The sequence below is a fragment of the Drosophila kikkawai genome, chromosome 2L (assembly GCF_030179895.1).
Source record: "Drosophila kikkawai strain 14028-0561.14 chromosome 2L, DkikHiC1v2, whole genome shotgun sequence".
Taxonomy (NCBI): domain Eukaryota; kingdom Metazoa; phylum Arthropoda; class Insecta; order Diptera; family Drosophilidae; genus Drosophila; species Drosophila kikkawai.
Window position 1 is genome coordinate 3,271,932 of NC_091728.1, and position 12,502 is coordinate 3,284,433.

Here is a 12,502-nt window from a genome sequence, read left to right on the forward strand (position 1 = left end):
CCAGCAAAACCGCAGCAAAGGAATCGGAATCCACAAATTAGGTGCCGCGCAGAGAAGAGGTAAGCTGGCGGAGGTACAAATTATGGGCATAGAAAAATTAGATGGCATGCAGACGAGAGACAAGAACCAAGAACCAAGAACCACCGAATCCCCGAAGGAGTGGTGAAGAAGGTGGAGGGAGGAGAGCCGCAGGAAGCAGCAGCCACATTCCTGGTGCCGCTGGATTTCGGTCTCTTGGCCTCGGGGATGTGGGGCGTGGATGAGGGGCAGAGAAGGAGAATGACACGCATCCGGTTTTAAAATTCCAGCGATCGAAGAAGCGCTGCAGAAGAGGCCGAAAAAGGAACCAAAACCCAAGGAATTCAAACACTTGGACACGCGGACACAGAATACACAGAATACACTAGGAGAAAATAGTGAATTTTTAATTAAAAAGGAGATAAAGTTATAGAAGGCGATACCTACTAGAGATCATCCAAAGATTTAGGTCCACAAATATACTCTGAAAAACTTTATTTAATATTTTTTTGGCACTTTCTGTTTTGATTTATCCAAAATATATTAAACAAAATAACGATTTGTGGTACATAAAAAATATTTAAAAATATAAATATAAATTTTTTTCTGTGTATAATTCTTGCGAAGGACGATGACGACGGCGACACTGGAGCTGGACTACTTCAGGGCAGTGTCCCTCTACCGCCGTCGCTCCTACGAGCGCTGCGCGGAGCTGTGCAACGCACTCCTTCAGGCCGGTCACGATGGTCATGTCCAACTGTTTGCCACCAAGGAGGGCCACAGCGAGGAGGAGGAGGCCCAACAGCAGCAGCAGCAGGCGGAGCACGACGCCGGGCGCAACAGCAGATTCGGTAGCAATTTGCAACGCATTGGCCCCAGGCCCAGAGGAGTGGCAGGAGCCGGGCAAGATTCGGGAGCATCCATCATGATGCCCACTTGGCTGATGGAGGGCGTGTGGCAATTAAAGATGCGCGCCCTAACGCAGCGCGTCTACCTGGACGATCTGGAGGTGGACGATGCCGGGGATGAAGGTGGGTAGCAGAAGCTTTAATTGTTTAATGGATTTTTAATTTTGTGAAAATTAAAAAAATATAATATAAATAATATTAATTAACCTTTCCAGCCACCGAGGAAGTGGAGTTCGAGCGAATAGCCACGGCAGCTCGTCCTGGAAGCAGCATCAAGACTGCCTTCCAGCCGCGTCCTCTCACCAGCCAAAGGCAACAACTGGCTAAGAGCAGGGGCTCTGGAATAGCCCACTCCAGTGATGGTCGCCTGAACAGCTCCAGGCCAGGATCGGCGGCAGTGGCTCGTCCTGGGACCAGTCTTAGTCGCCCTGGATCTTCGATGGGAGGCGGCGCACGACCAGCTTCAAGATGTGGCACCGCCTCCCGAGTCCGGGCCACGTCTGCCGCTGCTTTTAATGTGGGCGATGCCACCTCCAAGTTGTACCAGGCATCCCGACTCAATCCCACGATTTATGCGGAGAGGGAGACCCTGGTGAAGGCCCTGTTTCAGTTCCTTTACTATCACGAAGCCGACGTCCAGAAGGCTCACTCGCTCTGCCAGGCGGTGATGGAAGTTCAGCGCCAGAAGACCAGTGGAGCCAGCAGTGGAGCCTCAACCTTCTCCTGGTGGTGGCAACAGCAAATGGGCAGGTGTTTATTAGCTCTGCATTATCCTAGGAAAGCGGAACCCTTTCTGCAGCAATCCCTGGCCAACTTTCCGCATCCGGACACGTATCTGCTGCTGTCCCGACTCTACCAGAGATTGAAGCAACCGGAGAGGGCTCTCCTGCTTATCAGCGAGGCGGTGGACACACGACCCTTTGATGTCACCTATCGGTTGGAGCAGGCCAGGATTCACCAGGCCATGGAGCAGCAGGAGGATGCCTTGCAGCTGTACAGGCTGGTGGCCAAGCTGCAGCCCATCAATGTGGAGTCGCTGGCCAGCATTGCCGTGGGCTATTTCTACGATAATAATCCGGAGATGGCTTTGATGTATTACCGCAGGATTCTCTCCCTCGGAGCCCACTCCTCGGAGCTCTACTGCAACATAGCCTTGTGTTGTTTGTACGGTGGCCAAATCGACTTGGTTCTGCCTTGTTTCCAAAGAGCCTTGGCCATGGCCACGCAACCCGAGCAAAAGGCGGATATTTGGTACAATATCAGCTTTGTGGGGGTGGTAGGTATTGGTTTTAATTTGGAAAATGTAATTTTAAACAAGGGTTTTAGGTTTATTATTTAATTTTTAAATGGGGTTTATATTGAATATTTATTTTTATATATATTTTTAAGCTTAAGAAACTTGAAATTTGGATTTGGTTATATCAGAAGAGCCATAGAAATCCTATATTTATCTGAGAAATTTATATCATAGCTCTTTTTTTCTCAGACCTCTGGTGACTTCAACCTGGCCCGAAGGTGCCTCCAACTGTGCCTCACATCGGATGCTCAAAATGGGGCAGCTCTCAATAACCTGGCTGTCTTGGCTGCCCAAGGTGGAGATGTTTTGGGGGCCAAGTCCTATCTTAATGCAGCCAAGGATGTGATGCCCGAAGCCGAGGAGGTGACCACCAATTTGCAGTTTATGGATGTGCATTATAAGCTATGAAAATGAAGGTTGAGAAATTGTATTCAAGAAACAAGTAACAGAAAAGATTAAATAAAGAAATGGGACTATAGACGTTTAGAAAACCCATTTAAATTTTAAACAAGAAAGAAAGCTAACTTTGGCCGGCCGAAGTTTGTATACCCTTGCAGGTAACAAATAAAATATATCATAACTAAGCCAAAAATGCATTAATTTCGATTCGGAAAGCAGTTTTGTGTTAGTTTTTATTAATTTAAAAACACTGCATACCAAATTTAAAATTTTAAGAAATCAAAATTTTAGGTCATTTTTAAGAATTTTAATGATCAAATTTCGCAAAAATGGCAAAAAAATCGATTTCTTCCGGACATGTCTAGAAAGATTCGCATGTTAATGCTGATCAAGAATATATATGGTTTATGGGGTCAGAAATGATTCCTTGACTTAGAAAAATATTATTTTGTATTATAAAATCTGATTTTTTATATTAAAAAACTTCTTGATTTTTTTTTAAATAAAAAATATCATAACTCGGCTAAAAGATCATTAATTTTAAATCGGAAAACTGTTCTGTGCAAGATTTTCTACAGTTAATAAATCTGCATACTTCATTTAAAAATTTGGAAAATTCAATTTTTTATCAAAATCAAAAATTTTAATGATGTAACCCCTTTTAAAATTTTGCAAAAATGGCCAAAAAATCGATTTCTTCCTGACATATCTAGAAAGATTCCCCTGTTGATGCTGATCAAGAATATATATGGTTTATAGGGTCGGAAACGTCTCCTTCACTGCGTTGCAAACTTCTGACTGAAATTATAATACCCTGCAAGGGTATAAAAATATATCATTTTATAATAAATATAAATTCTTTCAGCTTAAAACCCTTATAAATTCTCTAAACTCTACTCAAAGTATGCCCCAATAATAACTTTAATCTAATTTGACTGGTTTGAGTGAGGTATTTCAAGTCTCGAGTGCCAAATACTTGACCATATTGTGTACTCGAAGAGTGACTTTCATTTTCCTTTGGTCAATGCAAACTGATTCATGTGGAGACAACATTGAGAAACACCCTAGACTCCCCAGTGCGGACCCAGAGAGACCCACCTACATATTCTCGAACCGAACCGAACCGAACCCCTCTAACCATTTTTAATTAGCAAACTCGGCAGAAAACCTCAAGTAAATGTTGTGCAAAAAAAATGGAATACAAAATATCCAAGAGAGCCGGAGTTTGCGGAGTCATTATACATGTCTGTGTCTGGCCATTTGTCAGGTGTTCGGGTCAGCAAATCTGCTGAGATGCAGATGATCATCATGGCCAGCTACTGGTTGGGAGTGTACCACACCGGCTCCGTCTCCAGCTCCAGCTACAGCTACAGCTCCGCCTTCTGCGCTTTGTTTGGCTCTAACAAATGATAAGCGCCAAATATTTGTTGATAAATGTTTGGAAAATTAAATGAGCAACGTCCGACGTTGAACTCATCGCGCTGGCATGCAAAAGCCAAATATTTATCAGCCTAGAATGGGTATAGGCCGGGGGGGTATATGCGGACACAGTTCTATTTAGCCGGTGGATTACAGATCCCACGGTTCGGGGGCCAAGATGCTAATCGAAATTTGAATAACGCTCGCGCTAGCCTTTCAGTTGAATTCCAGTGCCAAAAAAAAACCCAGAAAAAACAAATTCAACTTACAGTTCACACACTCAGAGAAACCATAAATTCCATAAATTATGTGTGTGTTGTGTCTCTTTAAATGAACTCAACATTTAGAAATGCAAATGGAGGCCATAAAAATGGTATTAGCACGGACAAAACTTCGTGATTATTTTGTGGTTTTAATAACAAAATAAATGGTCATAAATTATAGAAGAAACTAGCTTTAAATTAATTTTAAATTATATATAAAAACCAAAATAAAGCTCTGGCTTTACATTTTCCAGAAAGTAAGCAAACCTTGGCCTGTTACCCATGTTGATTTTCTAATTTTAAATGCCATTCGCACATAGTTTTTGTTGTCGTGTACTTGTATCTCTGTATCTACACACATCTACCCGTGTATCTTTGTATCTGTATCTTGTATTTGCTCGTTTCCGTTTCTCGAGGAGAGTTTCGTTTTCTTTTTGGCATTGAATTCGCGTTGACTTGGGCTTATCAGCCTTTGGGCCAAAATGCGTCAGCGTTTGCGTCCGGGCACTTGACTTGGCCTGGCTTTTATTTTTTTGTTATTTATTGTATTTTTTTTTATCACAGAAATGCCAGCAGCGAGTGCAGAAGTGACTAGTTAATCATGGTTGAATTCCGTCGGATTCGCCTCGTCCGCCGGCAGGTGGCTGCCTTCGAAGTGTCAAGATGATCTCGTAACGCGACTCTCTCAATTAGCCGGCCACACCTGACAGCTGTGCAGATTGAGCTGTGAGTGGAGTCGCGTCGCTTCGAGTCGCGAGAGGTATTTCGCCGGGGCTCCAGATACTCCAGATCCCAGAACCCAACCCTCCTTTGTCCCGGGTGCGAAATATTTTTGACGCACGAGCGCTGAAATGGGTGAAGTTCTCGACGTTCAGTTGCTTTTTTTTTTTTAACTGAGTTTCGACTGCAAATATTTAAAAAGAAATTAAAAAACTATTTTAGGAAAAGGTGGAAGGGTAATGGAAAATAACAGCGGTGTTGATTTTATAATTGTATTATTTGACTATTATTTTCAACAAGTAAAAATCAAAGAAGTCAGGGAAATCGATATAGATTTAATACCTATTTGGGAGATAAACAAAAATATTCAATTAAATCGTAAATTTAATTACAATTGATCTTTAATTTGTATTAAAAATATCATATTTTAGGTAGTTTTTTATTTAAATAGATTTAAAATATGGGCATTTCCATAATGTCGCACGCGACATTCGTACGCATTCAAATCAAAAAAAAAGTATGGTACATTTAATTTTTTTTATTTTTATAAATGTTAACTTATAGCTCTTGCCTAGGACTATAATTGGTGCAAATGTTGATTTTGAGAGTTTGCTCAATTTTAAGAAAATTAAAAAAAACTGAAGGATTCGCACGCGACAAAAACAGAACTCACTTTCGCGGCGAGCTGTTTAAACACTGATTTCAACGAAACGGCAGGGACTATTTAAATGAAACAAATTTTAAAATATGATGCAATAATGTCACTTTCATACGCTTTTATTTACAAGCAAAAATATAGCGTAGTTTATTCTTTATTTAATTTTAATCATATTCGCACGCGACATGTCGCACGCGACATATTTTTTCATCATACTTTGCATGTAATTTTTACTATTATAAGTAAATTGGAAGAGCATATATCTATTTTATTTCGACTTTTTGCATTCTTCTAGTGATGTTAGTAAACAACAGTCAAAGCATAATGCCTCGGTTTGGATGTAATTAACAAAAGAAAACAGGTCCATTTTTATGATGTTTTTCATCAAAATAATGAAAAATCGTGTTTGCGCGAATATGCATTCGAATATTTCGAAATTTGTTTTAGAATATGATAAAGCCCTTCAAATTTAATCAATTGGCCTTTTCCTAATGTTACTATGTTGGAAAAAAAAAATTTTAGAGAAGTTTTAGTGTTTTGGCCGCGGTTGACCTTTCTGTGGAAATGCCCATATATGGAGTCTTCGTATTATATTTTTTACATATTTTCTTATACTCCGAATTATATATTTTTACAGGAAATGTTATTCTTTAGGGTTAATTTATATATTTTTTTTGAAATTTTATATTTTTATATGTGTTTCGCTTCGTTTAGTTTCTATCTTAAATTAAATAAATAATAAATGAATTATAATAAAATCTTGGCAAATTCGCTCTAAAATTTGTGGTGCAGAAAATATTGGATATATAATTCCCAACAGGTTCTAGCATTCCTGGAATAAAGTAAAGGTTCCCGGCCATACATGTTTGTGCTATTCTATACCCCATGAGTGTAGTAAAGATTTTAATAAAGTGTATAAGCTTGTTTACAATTGAGTATTATTTTCTTGTCTTTCTGAGTAAATAATCTGTTTACAATTATCTATTGATATTATCTATAGTCATCACCATTAGGAAACATGTGTGCTGCAGAGTGTAATTCTACACTCCACACGCCTCTGTTTGTACAAGTGTTTGCGGTTATTTCTATTTCTGCCCAAAAACTGTGTTACCATAATAATCCACCTTTTAAGCCATGGGAACCAAATACCTTACTTTACCACCAATCCAAGGAATCTCTTCCGCTGGGGTACACGTACGGATGTCTAGGCCTGTTGTGGGTAGACCGCAAGAGCAAAAAGCACCATCATCGTCTCTGGCTGACATGGAGATGCATATATCGTCCCTGCCGCCCTCCTTCCTCCTCCTCCCCTTCAAGGCCCATCCTGCAGCCCCATATAAAAGCTCATTAAAAGCATAAAAAAAGAGCAAATGCAAGGCAGCACAGCTACTGTACGGGCCTTGGTTGATTTTCTCGATTTTTAGCGGCCATATATTTCCGCTCTCCTGCACCGCCGCCTCCCCAGGAAGAAATCTCCGGCGAAGGAAGAAAAGCACCAGAAAGGCCAAAACAGGTAAGTCAACAACGGCCAAAACAATTTGCAGAGACAGAAAAAGTGGGTAGAACTAAAGTTTAGAGCTTTAAAAATGGAATTGAAGTTGAAAATTAAGCAGAGAAATAATTGAATGAAGATTTTCTCGTAGAAAATAATGGGAATTATTTTTATAAAATTTTTATCAACGAATAAATTAAAAATATACATTAATTCTTACAATTTGGAATATATATTTTTGGAATTAATATTTGAAAAATGTTCAAATATTTCTTAAATATTTTCTAACAATTATATTAAATATATATTTTTAAAATTTCCCCTTTTTTTCAGTGCCTACATCCGTTCGGTTTGCGCACGCGCGACGTTGACGTCGACGTCCTCTGCTGCGTTTGGCTTGTTTAATAGTGTGTGTGTTTTGTTTCCTTTTTTTTGGGGCCTTGGGGGCCTTGGATCTTTTCAGGCTCGAATCTCGTGCCTCGTGTGGCTCTTCTTCTTGCTGTTAGCCGGTATTTGCAGGGTATCAAAAAAGGGATGTTCTTGATTAAGCCTTCTTTGGTATAATGTTACGCAGAATTCGAACTATTTTCAAGGAATTTTAGTAATTTTAAAATAAAAAAAATTTACCTATAGTTTATAAATCTCTTAAAAATGTGTTTTAAAATGGTATTTTGAAGCAAGAAAATCAAAATTTCAAATGTTCAAAGTTTTCTAAGGTAATCCAGGATATCTTTCAGACTCTAGAGCATCCTTAATTCGAATATTTCCTCGAAATTTCTTGCCTCGCTGCTGCTGCTGCTGATGATGACGATGCTAAAGATTGCAATCACGTTGCGCGCAGCGTACAGAATTTGTATCTGCAAGATACATCTGCGTTGCCTCGACTCCCTGCTCCCTGAATTTAATTTCACTGGAATTTATTTAGAACACATTGTTGCCGCTGCTGCTGTCGATGTGGCTCGGGGGCTTAGCAGGACCAGCAGCAGCCGCAACAGCAGTAGCAACACAGCAGCAACACAGCAGCAACATGCGGCATTCCAAGGCCCAAAAAAGGCAAATCCCAAGCTACAGCAGCGGCGCAAAATCGATTGGCAGCCTGAAATTTCATTGCAGTTTAGTCGGATTCCCACTGCACCACCTCTCTGCTTTTCCCGAGCTAACATATCGAATAAATTGAATCGAATCGAATCGAATCGAATGAGATGCCAAAGAGTCTCGGTGCCGACTGGAAATGGAGTGAAAGTAGGGTAGGCAGATTAGACTCTGTCGCAGCGACTCTCCGGATTGGATCTGTGACTCCGACTTGGAGATCGATATACACTGGGGCGAAAATGTGGCTATAACGGGGCTAAAAAAGTGTGAAAAAAAGAAATCCTAAGATTTGATTTTAATTTTTTTGTAAGGCTTAAATAAGTTCATATATTTTCAAATATTTTCAAATAAATATAACCAACTATTTCTTCAAGTGCAGCAAACATTCCAAACTTCCCATAACAACAACAACGACAAAAAATCTCCAACGACCAGCCAAAAGGTCAAAGTTGAGATTCTGTTCCAAGCCAACAGTCTCGCGTCAGGGAAAATCAACACAAACTTTGGTATGACGCTCATTCAGGTGACCAGCACTCCCCCACCACCACACCCCCAACACTCACACAGGTATTTACAACAACAACGATCCAACGATCCGAATAGGAAGTGAGTTAGTGTAACAAAAGTCATAAAAATACCTGGGGACGGCCGAAGGAATGATGATGATGATGATGGGCAAAGCACGAAGTGGCAGCCGGAGCTGGGTTGGGTTTGTTGGGTTTCGGGGGCGGAGGTGACTCTCCATTAACATTATCGTGGCCAGAACAGAAATATTTGGCCATAATAAAAAGAATACGAAACAAAGCGAATCGAATCGAGCAGCGAATTGAAACGGAAACACAAATTGTCAACTCATGGAAGCTCTAGATACACTTGATCGGGAATGATAAGGTATGGGTTAGGGATTAAACAAAGGGAAATATTATATAATATAATATTACCAATAATAAAGGTATTTGTAAGGAGTTTATAGTTAAAATTCCTTCTCAGAATGATTGAAAATTTCATAAGAAATTTAATTAATTGATAATGTCTTGAAATACTTTATAATAAAAATCAGTTTTGGTAAACAATTATCATCAGTATTAATTTATTTATTTATTTTGTAATTACCACAGTTAATATTTTGCTGTGGATTCTCGCTAAATTTCAACTTGGGAATTATTAGAATGCAATTTAAAATAAAAAGTGTGCATTTGACATAAAAAGAAACCATTTTTATATAAACAAACAATTTAAAACCTTTTTATATAGTTTTATATACCCCTTTAAAAGAAATTCCCACACTCCCTAGACTCTTCTCCCGTGCCAAAGCATCCCAGAAAGCGTAACTTCCCTATTCTCCATATAGGGTAAGAAAGTATGCGACAATCGGCGATATCGACGAGCGATCGACAGCAATGAAGCGTAACGAAAACACAGCAGCAACAAAAAAAAAAGCAAAAGCAACAAAAGCAAAGCAAAAGCACACACCAACTACTGAGAGCTGGAGACCCGCGTCATATGCCAACTTATTCAATAAATTCCAGGCCTCATCGCCAGCGACTTTTGGCCAAAACCGAAAAAAGCCCGAGGAATTTTGAATAGAAAGAGGATCAATGGCAGCTGCTGCTCTCGCACAAAAAAACAAAAAAAAAAAAACAAAATGAAACCCACAAAAGAAAAAAAAGACAGCCCAGAATTGCGCGCCAATTCTGCAAAAGAGATTCTGGGGACCCGGAGACTGGAGACTGAGGCCGACTTCAAGGAATTGCATAAAAAATTCTTGGCTCTTTCTTCTGTTTTTTTTCCCCCCCCATTTTTTTGTTCGCTCTTCGCGCTGTTGCTGCTGCTGCTGCTGCTGCGGTCGAATCTTCGGCCTCGACCAGGCTCCAGCTCACAGCTACAGGTACAGATACAGATACAGATACAGATACGCGTACCACACAATGTTGACCAAGAACGTAGCGCCCAAAAGGCAGCTTACAGCCACAACAACAACCGGTCTTAGAGAACAGCGATCCAGCCAGCGATCGGCCGAAGACGAAAGAATAACGAACGGAGAGCGAACGAAAAAAAATAAAAATAAACTAAAATAAAAAGAATACCCATAAACAAGAATGAAAAGCTGCGGCTCCAAGAAGTCGAAGATACAGCTACTCTAAGGCATTCTACCGGCTTTAGTCAGGTTGATCAGCCCCCAAAGATAGTGCAGAATTACTATGCAAGATCTTGGGAGATTTCCACAAAGGATATTAGCTTGGCTGAGCTTTGGGGTTACTATTTTGTTTTATGATTAAATAAAAGTGGGATTTTCTTGAGGTACTTTAATTAAGATTTGCATAGTTCTATGTAACATTAGTTATAGTTTTTGATTTTATAATCAAATTAAAAAAAAAAACAAATAAAATTGTTCTAAAAATGCTGATGCATTTGTAAGTTCAAGGGTAGATTTAAAAATAACCTTCTAATAATTCATTTTTATAATAGAACATTATATCATATCAAAATTAAAATATAGATCTTCGATCTTAAATATTAACACAAGAAAAGCATAGTAAACTTTAATAAATTCCAGATTTTAAAAGCCTGTAAAGGGATAATTTAATATTTCCTAAAAAATGGCATTATATTTGTGAATATATCTTTCTAAAAATTCTCAGCACAGCATACACTGTATACTTGTTCAATTCTAAAGTAATAATATTGGTAATACGATGATTTAGCAAATTATTAAAAATGCAATAAGTTATAGTTTATTGTTAATCACTTGAAATAGTGTATAAAAAAAACACACAAAAAAGACGCAAAGTACACTCGAAGAAATCGTAGGCTGAGCCGAGAGTTCTCATCGTGGGGCGTGTGTATGCTGCCGCATATTTGAGGCAGCAGCAGCAGCCGAAGCAGAATCAGAAGAAGGAGAAGGCGAAGGCAAAGCCAGAAGAAGGAAGAGGAGGGAGCCGCGAGAGTAAAAAGGAAAACAAAACTCACGAAAAAAATAAAAAGAATCCAGCAAATCAAGCTCACATAGGAATGCAATGCGCCCAAGTGACGATATCGTAGCAGCAGAGGACGTCGACGTTGGCAGCGCAGCGACTGCGGCGGAGGCAGAGCCGCTCTTACAAATGGCCAGCAGCAGCAGCAGCCTCCCCACTCCCCCCACCACTTATATTTCCTTTGGCCGTTTCTATCTGGGATTTCGTCCGGAGAGTTTATTTTTAAGATAGCCGGCCATAAAAGACGATGGGGATCCTAAAAGTTTGATTTGAATTCTGCAATTTTTCAATGGCTTTACGATCCACAATATTTGTTTATATTTATTGCAATTTGTGAACTTTGTTCGAAAGTGATAAGCGGTAGACTTTTGGATAGCCGATACAATGGTTAAATCAGTGCAAAAATTACGACTTAACATAATTTATTTGAATATAAATAATGTTAATAAGCAGCTACAAAGTGGATAGAATGCTCAAGAAATCTTATCTTTTTTTTATAATATTATTTAACCCCTTTATTACCTGGCTGAAAGACCTAACCTTAACTTCATTTCACATTGTAATTTAAAGTAAAACTCCTTTGCTTTTCTTCCTGAAAGGGTTCCACATTCCAGGGGCTCTCCTTCCACTTTTTCAGTCATCTCCTCCTCTGAGGCCCCTGCTCCATCTCACCAGATAAGCCATTGGAATGCCACTCACACTCGGGCACACCTCACACATAGATACATCATACACACTCTGACAATGCAGTTGTTGGCTACTGGGATTCTCCTTTGAAGTTTGTTTTTCTTTTATTGCTATTTACATTATTTTCTTGGTGTTTTTTTTTTTTTGTTGCTGCTGTTGGATTTGTTTACTACCGAATGTTTTAATTTAAGATTTCTTTTGTGTTGTAACTTTTTTAATTTAATTTTTATACAAAAAAATATTAAAATTGGAATTTATTTTATTGGAAATTATGCTAAAATTGGCTTAGTGAATTTTCTTGATTTTAAAATTCTACCAATTTAACAGAACTATGTTATAAGTTGTTTTTTAGCAGCAGTGGTTTACTCTCTTCTTGGTGCTCTCTCTTTCTGTTCCCTTACATGTTCCAATTCCACTTTGTTTCGCCAGTTACTGCGATCGCCAAGAGAGAGAGAGAACGAGCACCGCTCCGGCTAACAGAAATTTCTGTTACGTTCACTCTCCAACTAACAGATCTGCTAATCGGAATTCATGCCGCTATGATTGGTTTTATTTTAAATATATAAAAAAAATC

General features: G+C 39.1%; 1 protein-coding gene and 1 long non-coding RNA gene across 5 annotated transcripts in view; one reads left to right on the top strand and one right to left on the bottom strand.

The window, feature by feature from the left end:
* On the top strand, positions 1-2,714 carry BBS8 (tetratricopeptide repeat protein 8). Its single transcript, XM_017182895.2, has 4 exons — positions 1-59; positions 646-1,049; positions 1,142-2,202; positions 2,413-2,714. The coding sequence occupies exons 2-4, from the start codon at positions 650-652 to the stop codon at positions 2,629-2,631; spliced, it is 1,680 nt and encodes a 559-aa protein (XP_017038384.1). The 5' UTR covers positions 1-59; positions 646-649; the 3' UTR covers positions 2,632-2,714.
* The window catches only part of LOC138927930 (uncharacterized), a 12,959-nt gene continuing 2,941 nt past the window's right edge, over positions 2,485-12,502 (bottom strand). For all 4 annotated transcript variants that reach the window (XR_011444387.1, XR_011444386.1, XR_011444384.1 and 1 more), the window contains exon 3: positions 2,485-2,625. This is a non-coding gene — a long non-coding RNA (uncharacterized lncRNA). The remainder of the gene's footprint in view (positions 2,626-12,502) is intronic.

Bases quoted from the DNA above. Each gene is read 5' to 3' on its own strand.
- BBS8 (XM_017182895.2), top strand. From the start codon at position 650: ATGACGACGGCGACACTGGAGCTGGACTACTTCAGGGCAGTGTCCCTC. The intron at 1,050-1,141 runs GTGGGTAGCAGA...TAACCTTTCCAG, and splicing joins GGACGATGCCGGGGATGAAG to CCACCGAGGAAGTGGAGTTC. The intron at 2,203-2,412 runs GTAGGTATTGGT...TTTTTTTCTCAG, and splicing joins ATATCAGCTTTGTGGGGGTG to ACCTCTGGTGACTTCAACCT.